The following is a 19,832-nucleotide window of genomic DNA, read 5'->3' on the forward strand; positions in this document are numbered from 1 at the left end:
CCCCGTTTTCAGGAAAGAACGTGTATAAGGAAGTTCAGGGCTGCGTTCTCTGTAGTCAGTGCCAGAACATTGAACAGCCCAATGCCAGGCTGTGAATTGTTGGTACCAGAGGAAGTTCTGTGATTGGGGAAAACACTGTAAATCTCTGCCAAAATAAGCCACATCCATCCTATAGGTTCTCTTTGATTTCAGATGGTATTTGTGGACTATAATAAGTCTATTTATTCTTTATCTTCCCAAGATGAAATGGAGTTTATCACTGCATCTTGGTAGACAGACGAGCATTTGCTTATTTTTCTGTGCTGTTTCTCGCTGCTTATCTGACAGTAAAATAATGTCAGAAGATAAGATGAGGTTGTTTGTAGAGCTGTGTCTCTGCCAGAGGAAATGTTTTTTTTTTTTTTTTTTTTTTATTGATGTTTTAATGGTTTCTAACATTGTGAAATTTTGGGTTGTACATTTTTGTTTGTCCATCACCCCATATATGACTCCCTTCACCCCTTGTGCCCACCCCCCACCCCCACTGCCCGGGTAACCACAGTCCAGTTTTCTCTGTCCATGTGTTGGTTTATATTCCACATATGAGTGAGATCATACAGTGTTTGTCTTTCTCTTTCTGGCTTATTTCACTTAACATAATACGCTCCAGGCCCATCCATGTTGTTGCAAATGGGACGATTTTGTCTTTTTTTATGGCTGAGTAGTATTCCATTGTATATATATACCACATTTTCTTAATCCAATCGTCAGTCAAGGGACACTTAGGTTGCTTCCACTTCTTGGCTATGGTGAATAATGCTGCAATGAACATAGGGGTGCATAAGCCTCTTTGGATTGTTGATTTCAGGTGCGTTGGATAGATTCCCAGTAGTGGGATGGCTGGATCCTAGGGCATCTCTATTTTTAATTCTTTGAGGAATCTCCATACCGTTTTCCATAGAGGCTGCACCAATTTGCATTCCCACCAGCTGTGTATGAGGGTTCCTGTTTCTCCACATCCTCTGCAACATTTGTTGTTTTTTGTCTTGGTGATTATAGCCATTCTAACGGGCGTGAGGTGGTATCTTAGTGTTGTTTTGATTTGCATTTCCCTGATGATTAGTGATGTTGAGCATCTTTTCATGTGCCTATTGGCCATCTGTATATCTTCCTTGGAGAAGTGTCTGTTCATTTCCTCTGCCCATTTTTTGATCGGGTTGTTTGTTTTTTTGTTGTTCAATTGTGTGAGTTCTTTATATATTATGGAGATCAACCCCTTGTCAGATGTATGTTTTGCAAATATTCTCTCCCAGCTGGTTGGTTGTTTGTTCATCTTGATTCTGGTTTCATTTGTCTTATAAAAGCTCTTTAGTCTGATAAAGTCCCACTTGTTTATTTTTTCTTTAGTTTCCCTAGTCTGGGTAGGCATGTCATCCGAAAAGATTCCTTTAAACCCAATGTCAAATAGTGTGTTGCCTATATTTTCTTCTATGAGTTTTATAGTTTCAGGTCTCACCTTCAGGTCTTTGATCCATTTTGAGTTAATTTTTGTGAATGGCGATAGCACATGGTCCACTTTCATTCTTTTGCATGTGGCTGTCCAGTTTTCCCAACACCATTTATTGAAGAGACTTTCCTTTCTCCATTGCATGTTCTTAGCACCTTTGTCGAAAATTAGCTGTCCGTATATGCAGAGGAAATGTTTTTAATGGTACAAAAAGAAAAATACCATTCTCAATTAGGATGTGATTCTACCTCAAAAAGGAAGGAAATTTTGACGCCTGCTACAACATGGATGAACCTTGAGGACATCATGCTAAGGGAAATAAGCCAGACACAAAGAGGCAAATTCTGTATGATTCCACTTATATGAGGGCCCTAGGGGAGTCAAATTCACAGAGACAGAAAGTAGGATGGCGGGTGCCAGGGGCTGGGAGAGCAGTATGGGGAGTGGGTGTTTAATGGGGATAGAGTTTCAGTTTTACAAGATGCAAAGAGCTATAGAGATGGATAGTGGTCATGGCTGCATGACATTATGAATGTATTTAATACCACTGAACTATACACTTAAAAATGGTAAAGATAGTAATTTTATGTTATGCGTATTTTACCACAATTTAAAAAAAAAACCCACAGTGTGAAACTATTACACACCCTCCAGAATGACCACAGTTAAATGGCAGTATGTCCTGAGCAACTTTGGAAAACTCCTTGGCTTTGAAGATGGAGGAGGGGCCACGAGCCAAGGACTGTGATGCCTCTAGAAGCCAGAGAAGACAATGAACAGATTCTCCCTTGGAGCCTCCAGAAGGAACCAGCCCTGTCCACACCTTGATTCCAGACTTCTGGCCTCCAGAACTGGAAGAGAATAAATTTCTCTTGTTTCAAGCCACCAGTTTGTGGCTGCTATGGGTTGAATTGTGTCCCCCCCAAATTTATATGTTGAAGGCTTTACTCCCAATGTGACTGTATTCGGAGATGGGGCTTTTAGGAGGTAATTGAGGTTAAATGAGGTCATAAGGGTGGGGTCCTAATCCAATAGGATTGGTGGCCTTATAAGAAGAGGATGAGAGAGAGAGAAAGCTGTGTGCATGCATCCAGGAAAGGCCACGAGAGGACACAGCGAGAAGGCGCCATCGGCAACCCAAGGAAAGAGGTCTCACCAGATCACGACCTTGCTGGCACCTTGATCTTGAACTTCCATCTCACAACTGTGGGAAAATACATTTCTGTTGTTTAACAATCCCCTCTACGTCCCGCCAGTGTGTGGTCATTTGTTACAGAAGCCCCAGGACACTGATACATCCAGGAATTTGGAATTAGGAAAGAAGGATGTTAGTCCCAGACTCTGTTGCCTGGGGACTCTGGGGTGGCCATGAGTGTGGAGAAACAGAGGGTGCCGGTCTGCAGAGAGGAAAGCATGGAACTGCAAGAGGGCTGGGCGGACGACCTCAGTCAGAGGGGGCGTGCTTGGCCCCCTGAGGCCACTGTGCACTGCCGTCGGTCCTCTGAGATACTCCGTGTCCCAGGTTTCCTTCCCCATCGCACTTAAGCTTCTTTGAAGTGATTTGTTTTCTTTGCAACTGAAAAGTACCTTGACTAAAACAATGATCTCTTTCTTTTTAATTTCAGAGGTTACATTTGATCAGACCATGAAACTTGGAACATAATACTTCCTCTTTTTAAAGCCTGTTCTACCCATTAACTTGTATGTAATGAATTTAGGATCCTGTGCCCTCTTCAGTGGCCTGGAAGGATGAACGGACCTTCCGGTTCATCAGGGGTTGAAGTGGGCGAAAGTTGTTCACCATCGTTTTCTCTTCTTCACCAAGTGCAGAAAACAGGAGTGTGCGAAACGCGGCCAGCTGGAATGGAGAGCAGCCAGAGTAAGCTGGGTGCAGGTACAGAGTGAGCCAGCCCCCAGGTATCCCTCTGGCCTGTGCAGTCCCTCCCACGTTGAATCAGGCTTGGCCCTGTATGGCCAATACAACATGGTGGGACTGACTCCCGAGCTGGGTCGGCAAAGGCACTGCAGCTTCCACCTTTCCTCTTGGGTCCTTGCTCTGGGGAAGCCAGCTGCCATGTTGTGAAGACACTCAAGCAGCCCCACAGAGAGGCCCTCGGGAGAGGACCTGAGGCCCCCAGCCAACAGGGAGCACCAACGTGCCAGCCACTTGTGTGAGCCACTTTGGAAGTGAGTCCTCTAGCCCAGGCAAGCTCTCAGGTACCCACCACCCCAGTCAACATCTGACGGCAACTCCGTGAGAGACCTCAGGGCAGGGCCACCCAAAATTCTGACCCACAGCTACTCAGAGGGACAATAAATGGTTATGGTTTCCTTAAGCCATTAAAGTTTGGAGCTATTTGTTACATAGCAATAGATAACTAATATATACAATATAAATGCTAAACTAATACAAACAATATAAATGCTAAATTAATACATACAGTATAAATGCTAAAATAACACTGGATTTGTTTTTCACCCAAGGAATTAAAGCAAATGTTTATGTGTCATCACATCTGTTCTCAGAATATTTTGATGAGCTCTGTGAGAACAACTCAATTGTCTAATTAAATACAGAACTGGGATGAGATCTCGTAGTGACCATTTATTGCACCGATGGGGTCCCCCTGGAGTTGTGTGGGGTGCGGTGTACAGTCTCCCAGGCACTCAGCACAGTGTGTCATCCAGTGTGTTCTTGCTTTACACATGTTATTGACTCTCTTAGAGATGCAGCCCAGCTCCTCTCCCCCGCCTGGCAGACTCCTCCCCACCCCATCCAGGGGTGCCTGCACTTGCTCCCTGGCCAGGGTAGGGGCTTCTGCTCTGCATGTTTGTATGCCACTCAGCCTGAAAACTACTAACTTCTGTTGCTACCTTCCCTTCAGACAGCAGTGTGCAGACACTTCATCATTGCTTCTGACGTCCACCATTCCTAGGCCTCTCCCACCCTCTCCTGCTACAACACCTGACACATTACGGGGGCTTATTACATGCTTGGTGACAGAAGGGGTCTGGGTGACAGGGGCCATTTTTCAAGCAAGGCCTTCCTCGTGTCTGTAACACTTCTGGTGTGGGGGAATGGGGGTAACCTGCACCCCACATCTCCAAGTTCAGCCCTGCAAAGCAAATGGCATCATTTTATGACTTTTAAGTAAGAGAATGTTTTCACAGAATCGTGAGGCTAGAAGACTCTCTAAGAGCTCATTTAGAGCCCCCAGAAAGAGGAAAGTGGTTGATTAGTAATGTCTGCCCTGGGCAGGGGATGGAATAGAGGCTGTGAGCTTGCTGCATAATCATTCCTAAACTCCGAACTGCCCTAGACCGACAGACTTTCTCCAGGTCCTTGAGATTTCCAGAGAAAAATATACTATAACTTTTCTAAAAAGTATACAAGTAATATCTACTCATTTCAGGCAAAAAAAAAAAAAAATAGCGTATTTAGATAAGGAAAAGGAAGAAGATAAAAACCACTGCAGACCTATGATCCTGGGACAACCAGCACTGATATTTCGGGTTGTATCTGTGTGACAGATAGGGGCATTGCTCAGCAAACACTCACCTCCTCCTGCTCCACTGATGTTGGCCTGGCCACTGCGACTTGCTTTGGCCAATGGGGTGTGAGCGGGTGTGATGTAAGCAGAGGCCTGTGCATGTGCCATGTGGCTTGTCTTTTGCCTTTCTGTCATTTACCTTGTGAACCAGACTTGGGCAGCCACTGGTTCAAGAAGCATGAGAGACATTGGGCCCCACCCCACCCCCAAAAACAGCCTAGAGCAGAGCTTCCCCAGCCAATCCATAGACCCGTGAGCAGGAAAAAGACAGGCTTGTTATAAGCCGTTGAGTTTTGGGGTGGTTTGTTATGCAGCATTACGGAAGCAATAGTGGACTAACACAATCCTTCTGGAATTTCCTCTCAGCATGTCTAGTTCCATAACTTCTTAAAACAGCATGTGAGAAAACCCTCTGCAACCCCAATTTCTTACTGTTCTTGCATCCAAAGAAGCAGAACAAACTCTAAAATTTTCTTCTCTCCCTCAATGATCCTACTTCTTTCACAGCTTTCCAGCATCCATCTACGACACCCCTTTCTTGCTTAATTTATTCATCGACAAATACTTACTGAGGTCCATTATGGGCAAGGACCCATGTCCCAATTATAATGTCACTTCTGTTCTTTTAAAGTCACTTCCCCCCAAAACAGACTGAAGAGCAAGCACTGACTTGGTTCAACCGTTTGTCGTCAGGGATGCTTGCCACGCCTGCATCCTGCACCACTCACAGTTCACGGGAGCCATGAGCTACAGCTGTACCCCTCATGTCAGTTTCCTCTCCCTCCCCCTCTTCCCTCTTTCTCTCTGACTCTGTCTCTCTCTCCCCTTCCTGTCTCTCTCTGTCCCTCTCTCTCTCTCCCTCTCGCACACTAATGTCTCAAGGTCAGAACAAGAGCCGTGTTATAAGGAACTTCTGTCCAATCTCAACGAGCTCCTGTTTCAGTTGGAAAATTCTTCTTGTGCAGGAACATCTAACATGCACCAAAGAATAAAACTCCATGAGGCTTGTTCACAATCTTATTGACACTGCCAAACAAGGGAATTTCTTCAACACAGTCCTACTATACCATTACTGGGGCAGCTCACCTGGCTCTGGGCCACTTCAATGGGCTTCCTCTGGATGATCCAGGTGACCGACTCGGTTAGTGGAGGAGTAGTGAGGGAGCCCGGGTAGGTCCAATAATCCCGGCAGGTGGGCAGCAGACAGGAGGGCTCGAAGGGGCCCACAGCTGCCCGCGCATGCTGAGAGATGAGACCACAGGCGCATCAGTTCTCAGTGGAGGTGGAGGAGACGCAGGAGGGAAGGCAACGGGCTCCATCTTTATCTCAGCGACGTGGCTGTCACGTCGCTCGGAGGGGAGTGTGTTCCCTGAGATAAAGGCTGTGGGGCCGTGGTTGTCACATTTGGAAGCAGTAACAAGAAAGTGTTTGGGGCAACAAAAGACCCCGTATAGCTAAAGCAATCCTGAAAAAGAACAAGGCTGGAGGCATCACAATCCCTGACTTCAAAACATACTACAAAGCCATAGTAATTAAAACAGCATGGTACTGGTACAAAAACAGACACACAGATCAACGGAACAGAATTGAAAGCCCAGAAATAAAACCTCATATCTATGGGCAGCTAATCTTTGACAAAGGAGCTAAAGACACACAGTGGAGAAAGGAAAGTCTCCTCAATAAACGGTGCTGGGAAAACTGGACAGCCACTTGCAAAAGAATGAAAGTAGACCATCTTCTCTCACCATACACAAAAATTAACTCAAAATGGATCAAAGACCTGAAGGTGAGACCCGAAACTATAAAACTCCTGGAGGAAAGTATAGGTAGCACACTACTCGTCATCAGCCATAAAGGGATCTTCTTGAATTCCATGTCCACTCAGATAAGGGAAACAAAAGAAAAAATAAACTAGTGGGACTTCATCAGATTAAAGAGCTTCTACAAGACAAATGAAACCAGGATCAAAATGAATAGGGAACCCACCAGCTGGGAAAAACTATTTGCAAACCATATATCTGACAAGGGATTAATCTCCAAAATATATAAAGAACTCACACAACTGAATAACAAAAAAACAAACAACCCAATCAAAAGATGGGCAGAAGAAATGAACAGACACTTCTCCAAAGAAGATATACAGATGGCCAATAGGCACATGAAAAGATGCTCAACATCACTCGTCATCAGGGAAATGCAAATCAAAGCCACACTAAGATATCATCTTACACCTGTTAGAATGGCTATAATCACCAAGACAAAAAGCAACAAATGCTGGAGAGGCTGTGGAGAAATGGGAATCCTAATCCACTGCTGGTGGGAACGCAAACTGGCACAGCCCCTATGGAAAACAGTATGGAGATTCCTCAAAAAATTAAAAATAGAAATATCTTATGATCCAGCTATCCCACTACTGGGTATCTACCCAATGAACCTGAAATCAACAATCCAAAGAGGCTTACGCACCCCTGTGTTCATCGCAGCATTATTCACTACAGCCAAGACATGGAAGCAACCCAAGTGTCCCTCGACTGATGATTGGATAAAGAAGATGCAGTATATATATACCATGGAATACTACTCAGCCCATAAAGAAAGACAAAATCGTCCCATTTGCAACAACATGGATGGACCTGGAGGGTATTATGTTAAGTGAAATAAGCCAGAAAGAGAAGGACAAACAGTGCATGATTTCACTCATATGTGGAAGATAAACCAACACACGGACAGATAGAATTGTTTGGTGGTTACCCGGGCCTAGGGGGGGTGGGGGGTGGGCATAAGGGGTGGAAGGATGCATTTATATGGTGACTGATAAACAATAATGTACAACAAAAATTTCACAATAAAAATAAATAAATAAATAAAAATCAATAAAACAAATGTTGGCAAAGAAAAAAAAAAAGAAAATGTGACCCTTCCGTACAGAGCAGGGATTCCCACCAAATGCTCCTTTTCTCCTTTTAAAGTTATTCACTGTCGTATACCTTGGCTGTGAAAATATTAAACTTAAAAACATTGTGGTTAAATAACATACATAACATAAAATTTATCATTTTAACCATTTTTAAGTATACAGGTCAGTGGCGTTAATTGCACTCACATTGTTGTGCAACCATCACCACCATCCATCTCCACAACTTTTCCATCTTCCCAAACTGAAACTCTGTCCCCATTAAACACTCACTCCCCACCCCTCCCCCAGCCCCTGGCACCACCATCCTACTTTCTGTCTCTGTGAATCTGACGACTCTAGGTGCCTCATGTAAGTAGAATCCTACGGTATTTGTCTTTTTGCGACTTGCTTATTTCACTCAGCATAATGTCCTCAAGATCTGTCCATGTTGTAGCAGGTGTCAGAATTTCCTCCCTTTTTAAGGCTTAATAATATTCAATTGTGTGGATGGACCACATTTTGTTTATCCTTTCACCCGTTCATCACCCTTGGGTTGCTTCCACTTTTTGGCTGTTGTGAACATGGATGTACCAATATCTCTTCTAGGTCTGCTTTTAATTATTTGGCGTGTATACACAGAAGTGGAATGGCTGGATCCTACGGTAATTCTATGTTTAGTTTTTGTGTGTGCGTGAGGAAGACTGGCTCTGAGCTAACATCCATTGCCAATCCTCCTCTTTTTCCTGAGGAAGATTAGCCCTGAGCTAACATCTGTGCCCATCTTCCTCTACTTTGTATATGGGATGCCCCCACAGCTTGGCCTGATGAGTGGGGCGTAGGTCTGCACCTGGGATCCAAACCCGCATACTCTGGGCTGCTGAAGCGGAGCGCACGAACTTAACCACTACACTACTGGGCCGGCCCCCTATGTTTTATTTTTTGAGGAGCCACCAGACTGTTTTCCACAGCGACTGCACCAGAAAATATCACTTTTAAGAGAGCTGGTCTTCGGTTCACAGCAGCCCTTCCTGATGTACGCACGTGGCAATGCCACACACTCAGGAGGACGCAGTTTGTTGAGCGGGACTCCCTGACCCTCATGCCAGGATCTTCCTCCTCCTTGGCAGTGGGCGGGAGTGATGGGCCTGCACCGTTGTTCTCGACGATTGTGTGCCAGCCTCTCTGTGCTGCTTCCAGGAGGGGTTCCGTTCAGCACATTGCCTGCCTGGGGGAACCCTTGGTTCAGAATTCAGGTTTGCTTGCTTTCCGTGTTTTATAAAAGGAGGGGGAGAAACCTGCATCTCTGAGTTCCAAGTGACTCCAGTGGGCTGCCACCACGCGTTCATCCGCTTGCGGCTGTCTGTTGACTCCGGTGGGCTGCCACCACTCATTCGTCCACTCACAGCTGTTTGTTGAGCACCTATGGTAAACCGACTCTGTCTTAGGCACTGGAGGTACCATAGCAAATGAGGCAGATGACCACCGCCCTCAGGGCATTCACCTTTCACTGGAGGGAAGCAGACGGCACGCTAAATAAGTCTAAATAAGTCAGTCGTATCCAGCAGTTTACATGGTGATAAGTGTGATGGAGCAGAATAAAGTAGGACAGCAGGATAAGAAATGCAAGGGTGGGCCTGGCATTTTAAGAGGGGTGGTCCCGAAGGCCTCACTGGGAAGGTGACATTTGAGCAAAGACATGGAGGAGGTGAAGGAATCGGCCATGCAGGTTTCAGGAGAAGAGCCTTCTAGGAAGCAGACACAGCCAGTGCAAAGGCCCTGAGGCAGGGTGTGGCCTGATGGGCTTGAGGAACAGCAAAGAGGCCACATGGCTGGAATGAGTAAATGAGACACAAAAGCAATAAAAAGAGACTGGGGAAGGGAGCAGAGAGCCTGCAGACAGGGACACCCCTGCTTCTGCCTGGGGATGGGGACCCCTAAAGAAATCCACCAGCAGAGGCAGGAGCACTGGGGCTGCTGTCTGGAGGCTGCTCAGCACGGCCCTAGGGGGTGGTGGAGTAAAGAGAAAGGAGAGCCTCCTAGCCAGTCTCTGTCTCATTGCCAAAGGTACCGAGCAGGCTTTTGCTCAGAGAGGAAAGTATCCCTCAGGGTCCCTCAGGGTGGCAGGCCCAGAACAGTGGCCTCCAGCCCCTGTAGAGCTGGTGAGGCTGAAAGGCTGAGGGAACAGGCCTGGAAGCAACGTCACACTAACCAGGCCCGGTCATAACAGCCTCAGCTCCAGACCCAGCCCCGTGCCCGGCCCACCAGGAGGATGTTCAAGCACAGACATTCCCTCGTCCCCAAGGAAGGAGGCCTCCCTGCCCAGCTGAGTCCTTGCACCCAGCCTGCAAAGGCGAAAGCAAGTGGCCCACACCACCTGGCTTGTCCCCTAGCTGCTGACTTTCACCAGTTGGAACCGGGGATGTTAGTTAAGCTGCCAAAGGGAAGGAAGTAAATTGATTCACAGAGACAGACGCTTAGGAATCGCCTCACGTGCCCGGCATTCCACTTTGTAATTAATTGTCTGGTTAATTAAAAACAGCATTATTGAAATATATGTCACATAGCATAGAATTCACCCATTTAAAGTGTACAATTCTGTGGCTTTTAGTATATTCACAGATAGATATGTGCAACCATCACCAGTCAATTTTAGAACATTTCACTACCTCAAAAAAGAACCCCAGAAAAAAAAACCCAGGAAATACTCTTTAGCTATCCCTACCTCAACCCCCACGCCCACCTACCCCTCCAAAGGGCCCACTAATCTGCTTTCTGTTCTCATGGATTTGCCTATACTGGACACTTCCTATAAACAGAATCATCTAATATGTGGCCTTTTGTGTCTGGCTTCTTTCGCTTAGCAGAATATCTTCAAGGCTCATCCACGTTGTAGCATGTGTCCGTGCTTCGTTCCTATTCACGGCTGAGTAATATTCCATTGTGTTGTCTAGTCAATTCTTGAAGGAGACAGGTCACGTGTGCACAGGGGACAAATGCAAAAAGGACCAGTGGATGTTCGGGGACGAGTGAATCCTTCTCCCCTGTCCGCAGCCCAAAGGCACTGACCTGCCAGACGCCTTCCGAGGCTTTGAATTTTCAGAACCACCCTTTGAGAGGTATTTCTATTTTATTGATGAAGAAAGTAGGACATATATAAGTGACTTTCTCAAAGCCACATAATTAGACAGTGGCAGAACCCACATGCTACAGGAGGTCTGTCCCGTCCCAAAGCCGGGGCTGGTTCCTCCCGCCTCAGGGCCGCAGCGGTTGAGGTGAAGGCAGCAGATCATGAGGAGGAGCAGACGGATGGACCCAACTGCCATGCCTACCGTTGGTTTCTTGCCAATTAAGACTCTGAGAGGATATCTACATATTTCCAGCAACATTCCCAGGACCTCTGTGTCCTGTCTCTAAAGCATGTTAGGGTTCAGAGCTGTCCTGTGACTGAGAAAGCTGCTCTGCCTTGGGGTCCCCGGAGCAAGTCAAGTTCCCTCCTTTGTATGTGCATCAGCCTGGGGGGCTGGGTGGTACTCTGGAGCACATGGTGTGGCTGAGACCACCCGTCCATCTCGAGTACAGACAGACCAGCTGCTGGTGGATGGGTGCCTGTTCTGGACGTCTTCTCTGAGAGAAGGGGGTTGATGCATAGTTCTCTTTTCTATTTATGAGCATCCCACTTCAGAAGGAGGAAAAGTAGCTTGCAGAGAAAGTTCCGTGCAATACAACAAGGGAGAATGAAAATGGGGGAGAAAAGGCAGAACTATAGGGGTGGAAACGGACCAGTGCTCCCCTAGGGTCGGAGGCTTGGCTCTAAAAGGCCACAAGACAGAGCGTGCTGTATGGTTCTGTGTGGGGGACCATGACTCTACACACTTGTCAAAACCTGTAGAACTGTACATCGCAGAGGGGACTTACAACGTTGCAAACTCTAAAAATTGACCCAGATGTTGGGGGAACCCAGGATGGAGTGCAAACTGTGACAAATGGCTGGAACTGGATTGCACTCCCTGAGCCACGAAGCACAGACTCCTGCCCTCCAAGGCTGGACCATTTGTCTCTTAAAAGTCTACCTCTTCTTTTTCAGGGGAGGAAATTGAGGCCCAAAGATGAGCATCAGGACCAGAACTGAGCCCCAGGCAGCGTCCTCTATCTCCCAGGGACACCATTTCTCCCATGTGGTTTGCCCAGAAGACACTGAGTTAGCCTGTGGGAAAGAAACTCTCCAGAGCCTTCCGTGGATGGAAGACAGCCCCTAAGTAAACAGCACCTCACTGCCAGCTCTTGTCTCTCCCACCAAGAGGTGGGGACCATGCCATACGGGAGGCGGATGCTGGTGGGGAAAACATCCCAGGTTTACTCTGGCTGCAGACCAGTGAGGAAAAGGATGCTCTCAGCACCCTGACCTTGACGAGTTCCTGAGCTGGTGGACAGGGCAGCAGGGGGCGATCTGGTCCGGGTCCCCTGAGCCAGCCTGTAGGTCAACATCAAGGAGAAGGCACCACACAGATCAAACAGCCCCTGTGAACCGGCGGAGGAAGGGCCGGCCCCTCAGCTTGCATCTGGAGCCGCTCTCGCCATTGTTAAGCCAGGTCAGGGGCCCCGTCCGTCTCCACGTCCAAGGACCACGGTGACTCCTTCCTTCTCGGAATTCTTTTGTTTGGTACCAAATAAATAAACCACGTTTCTTTGGAATTTCCATGTCTCCATCAACGTCCTTTCTCAGCTGATGTTGGAGAAAAGCTAACCTGTTCTCCTCGCCATCTTTGGAGCTGTGCTTAACAGCAAGGCGTACAAGGAGCTGGGCAAAGATTCACTGCCACGAGCGAGGGGTGGGTTTAGAGGACTTTCCCTCCTTCCCACCTCCAGGTCCTCCTGGGCGATCCCAAGTTCCCTCCCGAGGAGTGTGCTAGGGAACACGCAGGCAGGCACTCTCAAATGTTAATACGTAGGTATTTATTTCAATCGGTTTTAAAGCAAATGTTATCACTAGTGGATGTCATTGCCTGGGACAGGCTAAGGATTTTTAAAAGTGGGTCAATTTAAGGAAAAATATTAAGTAAATAATAGCGCCGCTGGCGGGTGGACATAGCAAAAATCTTCAAGATGCTGCCTGATTGACTCAATTTTGGGAAACTCAGCTCGAGTCCACCACCCGTATTATACTGCAGAAGGAGAGGCCCCGAGGACAGCAGGGACGCATTTGAGGTCAGAGTGTGGGCCAGCGAGAGACACGACTGGAATCAGCCCCAGCGAGTTTCCTTCTGAGACCTGGCCTCAGACCCCCTCTGCAATGCTCTTGCCAACAAATCGGTTTTTCTCCCTTGCAAACGAGTCATTACTCTGAACAATTATGCTTTTCCAATCATGCTGATTTCAAAATACGTGAATATTTCAAAATTTCAAAATACGTTTACCTTATGCCTTATTTCCGGCAAGACTTCCACCAGCTTCTGCAGCCCCTCGTGATGGGTGCCCAGCTGCATGGCACAGACACACGGAATGTTGGTTTGAAAAGGCGGAAGATAAGATGACAGCACCCTTCCTTCTCAATAGGCTGTGGTTAAAGGCAGCTCTCGGTTACCGCACACGCCTTTCTTCACCAGGAGATCTACGCCCTCGCCCAACTACCTTTAAGAAGACGCCAATCACCGCCAGGCCGCTGTCTCCCAGTACAGCTTCCCTGTAACTTCGGTATTTCACAGAATTCCAGTGGACTAAATGCAGCTGGAACACAGCAGAGAGAACTGACACTTATCACGATCAGCAAGAAATGAAACAGCTGTTCCTCCTTCTGTGGGGCACACCTATGTGTCCTTAATGATTTTAATGAATTCAGTGTCACAGCCCAGCCTGAGGGATGCTGGCACCCCCTCGGGTCTGGAGCTCCAGAGACCTTGACGAAACCACGGAGAGTAAGGGCCTCGGCGTTTCTGGTGGGGGGAAAGGAGGCTCGTTTTAACTTTATAAAACAGAAACGGGCGGTTGGACTATTTGCTGCTCTCAGACATCGTTGAACAAGGGCTGCCAGGTAAATACAGGACTCAGTTAAATTTGAATTTCAGATAAACAACGAATAACTTTTTAGTGTATGCCCCCAATGTTGCATTTTTTTTCTTCTATATAAGTCACCCTCCCCTGAACTTCATCTATGTCTTTAGTTTACAGCCCCTTCTGTTTTCCTAAGTCCAAACTCGGCATCCGGATTGGCCAGTGAGAAGGATCTGAATCAAGGGTGAGGCTGGGCTGGGGAAAGGGACTTTCCTGGGTCTCTGGCGAGCGGGAGGCAGAACCCGCACACCCGGGCCTGACTTGGGATTCTGTGACAAGAGCACGTGGTCCTAACAGTGCTGACTGGCTCAGAACCTAGAAGGGGCCTGGGTGTCTGTACATATTTCCTTCTACGGGCATGGGTTGTGGTGAAGCCTTTCTGAATGGTGACCAAGCCAGAGCGCAGAAAGCCTTGTGGCCTCTCGTGGTCAAGACCCTCCCTCCCCAGAGCAGCAGCTGGATTCCAGGGCTCAGGGGCCTCTGCCCACGTGTGCCTGGCTTGGCACCTCACTCCCAACAAGCCCCGGTGTCCCTGGCCTGGCACTTCGGGGATCATGACGGTGGTGTGGCCTCTCCCAGCCCGTCAGTAGCTCACCTGAACCCCCCGCCCACTGTCCTAGGGCAGTCTCCCAGAAACAGACGGCTAGCCCCCTGGCCCCGACTGCAGCCTTCTTCCTTAGCTGACCCCACTTTTAGAGCTGGCTTGGCCTTCCCAACCCCACAGGGAACGGCATGCTCCAGCGTGGGCCAGAGGCATGGCCAGGATGAGCCACAGCCCCTGCTCAGTGCGACTGAGGGAGAGGCCCTGGGGGTCCTGAGTGCTGATATTCTTCTCTGCTAATAAATTGCAACAACCTCCTCTGTTAAAATATCTGTTCATTAAAAACCACGGTGTAGATACATAGCTACTAAGATAAAAGGTATGCTGTTAAAGAAAAGGGAGCATATGGCAAGCCTGTGTTCCTCCGTTTTTGTCATACTTGTAAATATGATTATAGCAATGGACGTAACTCCCTATTTTAGACACTCTGGGTGTGTGATCACAGGTGATTTTCGTGTTTCGGGTTGCCTGGCCTCTAGTTCCACTTTCACTACAGTGCTCCTTCCCCACAGCGGCCACAGCAAGGTGAGGGGGAACAGTCTGTAACCGGAAATGCATCAGAGAGTCAGGTGGCTGGTGGGGGCCGGGCAGGGGTGTGATAAAGCGACTGTGGCAAAATGTCATTCATAGGATCTGGTGGCAACTCACAGGCTCTCACGGCATGGTTGTTTCCATTTTTTTGTGTGTTGGAAAAATTTCATAATAAAATATTGGGGGTAATCTGTAAGGCACCACTCGTCACTCCACGGTAACCACAAAATCCAGCTCCTAGCATTTGTCCCTACTCACATGCTTTACTGACTCCCACTTTAGAATGTTAAATACCACTTTGTTTTAAGAACAAGATCTCTATTGTGAAGATTTTCAGATTCTCAACAGAAGGCCTCGAATGCCTTGAAGGACAGGAAGCTTCTAGTCCGTAACTGACCAGCAGGAAGTTCGCGGTTGAGTGAGATGCTAAAAGCATAGACTCGGTTCTTGAATCTCAGCTGTCTGACTTTGGCAAGTTACATAACCACTCAGAACCTCAGTCTCTTCTTCTGTTAAATGAAAGTGCTAATAGTACCCTCCTCTTAGGAAAGTTGTGTGATTGAATGGGTAGGGCAGTCAATTGTTCCAGTTTGAGCACTAGGAGTCCCCTGTGATGGAAAACCCTTCCTTTCCGAGCAACCAGTCAAGGTAGAAAGCACCCACATCCTGCAAGGATGACGTCTACAAACCTCTGCCGGGTACACGTGGGCGTCCACCGTGTGCTCTGAGCCCCACTCGTTCTCGGCTCCCCAGTGGAAGTGGAACTGCTTTAATCTGTAGTGGTTTTCCAAGGGGCCACCGCTGATTCCTAGAGGAGGAAACCAGTGGGACCGGTGTGTTAGTCTGTCTAGTCGCTGGAGTGGTGTTGCTGTGACACTGTCTACCTTGAGGTCACACTATTTCACCTCGAGAGATTGATGTCCTGCTGAAATGACAAACTGAAAGGTGCGTCCATGAGAGCTGGGATCTTCTCTGTTCACCTCTGTCCCCGTCACCTGACCTGGGGCCGGCCGGAAGCACACTCACAGTAAACGCCCGAGGGAACGCAGACTCCAGTGCTGCCACCAGGTGACAGTAGGGGCCTCAATCCCCTGCATGCAGCAATAAGGCAAAGAAAAACTGTTTCTGAGGTGCGTGCTCGTCCTATAAGATTTCCAGACTTTAATTTAAAAAAATGACATCACTTTTTTTTTTTTTTTTTTTGGTAAGGTAGATTAGTCCTGGGCTAACATCCGATGCCAATCTTCCTCTTTTCGCGAGGAAGATTGGCCCTGGGCTAACATCCGTACCCATCTTCTTCTACTTTATATATGGGACGCCGCCACAGCATGGCCCGACAAGCGGTGCGTGGGTGCACGCCCGGGATCCGAACCCGAGAACCCAGGGCTGCTGAAGCAAAATGCACGCACTTAACCGCTATGCCACAGGGCCAGCCCCCCCAAAAATGACATCTTTTGATTAAAAAAATAGCAGCTTAAATTCTATCACCAAATAATTCCATAAACTAACATGAAATGAGCGAGATGTTTAAATGAACCAATTCTGAGATACAAGGCGCCACCTTGTCCCCTGGTGCTGACCTCTCTGCAGCCCCTGCCCAGTCTAGTCCCCTGTGTAACCAGGTTTTACTGGGACACTCTATCTAAGTCACCCTAAACCCCCAGTGTGGCCTCCCCAAGAGCTGTTAGCCTGACGCACACGGGCTCAGACGTGAGCGAGCATCTGTCATCAAGGAATCTGGCTCTAACCTGCCGAATTGTGGGCGCCACCCCAGAGGTCCCGGGAATCTGCATGTTAACGAGCTCCCGGGTGACTCTGATGCACGTGGTTTAGCTCATCTCTGGCTGTGCTTTGCTAACAAGTTTCTACTAACAATTGCCACAAATATAATGGTCATTGTTGGACATCTCGCTTTTGATGGTAGTGAGCACCTGTGCTCCTGGGGTGGCTGGGACTAGCCTGGAGGACACTCCAGAGCCATAGGGTGAGTTCCAGCGGTGGCCTTGCTTGCATCAACTCCTCCATGTGGCAAAACCAGGGACAACATTTAGTGGCATGACGGGTGCTATGGAGAGTATCAAATACAACCGGCCAGTGGTGTTTTCTGTTTCGTTTTTGCCATAAAAAGTATTTGTAGCAGAAAGCACTGAGCTATAAACTAGCAAACAGATGCAGCTCGTGATTCTGCCCTGGATCAGGTCAGAAAGCTTCTCGCTGTCTTTCTTCACTCGAAAATGAGGGTGCTGGTCTACAATGTCTAGTTATGAAGTTCTGTGGTTCTACGAGGTAATCTGGTCTCCTGAATACACACACATGAATTATATCTCAATGAAAAAATGCATAGAAATATCTCTTCCCGCAGCAAATATATAAAAACTTTGTAAATCATGAAGTCTGAATTTACTGGTGGCCAGTAGCACCGGGAGTGTCAAGGAGCCACCCTGCCAATGGGGAAGCCAAAGCGGAAAGGAAAACCTCCCAGTTAGGTGTGAATTGCAAGACTTAATGGAGATTTTCTGCGGCTAAAAATACAAGAGGAGTGATTTTTTTCCTTCGAGGGGTGAGGCTACTCGAGCCAACTGGCCTTTGTAGTTCTGTGTTGTATTTTCCTTTATTAGGCCAGGTTACATAGGTCTCCGGTAGTGCCAGCATTGGGAGCTGGGATTCAAACCCAGATCTGAGGCCAAAACCTGTACCTTTCCCACTTGGTCCTTCAATGTACAAAACATACTCTAAGGAAATTACAGAACAACAAAACGCGGGCGTGGTAATCTTTGTGCCACTTCTGCCTGGCGCCTTGTAGCCGTAGTGGAAAGGGAGTTTGTGGCACTGGCCAGCCAGAGACCTCATGCCACCAAAATGCACCCATTAGTGACCAAGAGGTGAGCCTCACATCTGGCCAACTTTCCTCCAGGGGATGCTCTGGGCACCGAGAGACAGAGACTGGCAATATGTTCACTCACGCAGAAGGTAACCACGTGGATGTCCATGCGTGTCTATATCATGTCTTCTAGAATGGAAGTGCCAGACAGCAGGAATGATGGGTGGACCTGGAATTGTAGTTTAGATCTGCCCCTAACTTGCTGTGTGAACTTGAGTAAGTTGCTCAGCCTCTCTGAGCCTCAGCCTACCCACCTGTGACATGAGGAGTGTTGGCAGGATAACCTGAGACCATGGCAGGGAAAGCCCTTTGTAAAGTGTTGTCAAATGACGATGATGATAATGACGCTGGTGACTATACGTCACTAACCTTTTAAGGACTTGGCTCCTTCAATGATTGAAAAAAAAAGAATCACTAGCTAAATGGTTCTTGTTTTTTCTTCCAGCTCAAGCATCTCAGAATTCTATGTAGGCACACACATACAGTCTCCAAAAAGATTGATACCAACCGCATGAGGCATAAATGCACCACTAGCTGGATGTCTGCCAGATCCCCACCAAAAATAACCCTGTAGAAAAATTACTGCCCACTGTTGGAACAACAGAGAGCCAGGAATCGGAGACTGCTGGGTTGGGACGGGACGGGGGAGCACTGAGCATTACTCCTTCCTCTGGCAGGTAACAAGCTGCAGAGGTCGGAAGACTTTCCCAAGGTCACCCTCCGAGCAGGACTGGAGCCCATGGACCATGGCTCCATGCTCTCCCCGACATCAAGCTGTCCCCAGAATTCTCTACTGAGGCAGCCTCTCGCCAGTTGTACTCCCGCCTGTCTGCTACCCTGATGCGGTCGCCCGTTTCCGTAAGAGAACACAAATGGAAGTCCATCCTTGGGAATCCTGGGGTGATCGCCACTGCGGGCAAGAGTGCTCCTGCTCAGCTGAGCCTCCAGGACACGCATCTCCTTCCCTACTCCAGGCTGTCACGTGGTCATCTGTAAATGAACCCGGCTACCCTGGGCTGGGACCAAACTCATAACAAAACCCCTGGAAGGCTGCTGTGCCTCACTGGCTCTGTAATATGCAAGCACAAATAACAAGATAGGCAAAACGGGAGCTTTCTAGGAGGATGAGTGAAGAGGAAGGGGTCTGCTTCTGGCCGGATTTCTAGGGCAGGCAGTGGGGGATAATTTATAACGTGGGCTGGGCTGGAGCGGCCCCCTGTGGCGGGTGGTGGAGACACACCGGGATCTGGCATTTTGGCTGTGCAGGGCTTGATGCCCCTTCCAGCCTCACTCCTTTAAGTGCATTTCAGGAAGAGAAATAGAGCACGTCAAAAAGCACAATTCTAAAATCAAGAACCCCAGAGGGTATCGACCAGACGGAAAATCTCTCTGGAACAACGCCTCTAAAATTAGAGCAATGGGCAAAGACAGCCCACTAGCAAAGGGCCAAGTGCATTTATTTAAAAATGGGAAGAGTGTTTTGTGGCCCTGTCTGCAGGTGAGCAGGAGTAGTGTCTGGAGTCAGATGCTGGTTCCATCTCTTAGAAACTGAGTGATCCCAGTCCAGTTATGGAGCCGCTCCCAGCCTCAGTTTCCCTACCTGTAAAATGGGGATGATCCTAGAGGCTACTCGATAGGACGTGCAAGGATTACGTCACGTGGGAGATGCAAAGTTCTTAGCACAATGTCTGGCATTTTGGAAGCACCCAAAGAACAAAACCCAGCAGCCACGGTACGTCTCTGAAATGGGAGGAAACAGCTGATGAAGGAGAGGCTGACGTTGGTGGGTGTCTCATGGGTCCTGGGTACTGTGCGACCATGTCCGTCAGCTCACCTAG

At 48.0% G+C, this 19,832-nt stretch overlaps 1 protein-coding gene across 1 annotated transcript in view; it reads right to left on the reverse strand.

The window, feature by feature from the left end:
* Positions 1-3,190: 3,190 nt before the first annotated feature.
* CA5A (carbonic anhydrase 5A) overlaps positions 3,191-19,832 on the reverse strand; it is a 32,471-nt gene continuing 15,829 nt past the window's right edge. Inside the window, exons 3-7 of the mRNA XM_058528644.1 lie at positions 15,803-15,921; positions 13,562-13,657; positions 13,348-13,410; positions 6,124-6,279; positions 3,191-3,344 (exon numbers count right to left, since the gene is read on the reverse strand). Coding sequence (XP_058384627.1) covers positions 3,201-3,344; positions 6,124-6,279; positions 13,348-13,410; positions 13,562-13,657; positions 15,803-15,921 — 578 coding nt within the window. The 3' untranslated portion in view covers positions 3,191-3,200. The remainder of the gene's footprint in view (positions 3,345-6,123; positions 6,280-13,347; positions 13,411-13,561; positions 13,658-15,802; positions 15,922-19,832) is intronic.

The sequence above is a fragment of the Diceros bicornis genome, chromosome 32 (genome assembly GCF_020826845.1).
Source record: "Diceros bicornis minor isolate mBicDic1 chromosome 32, mDicBic1.mat.cur, whole genome shotgun sequence".
NCBI lineage: Eukaryota > Metazoa > Chordata > Mammalia > Perissodactyla > Rhinocerotidae > Diceros > Diceros bicornis.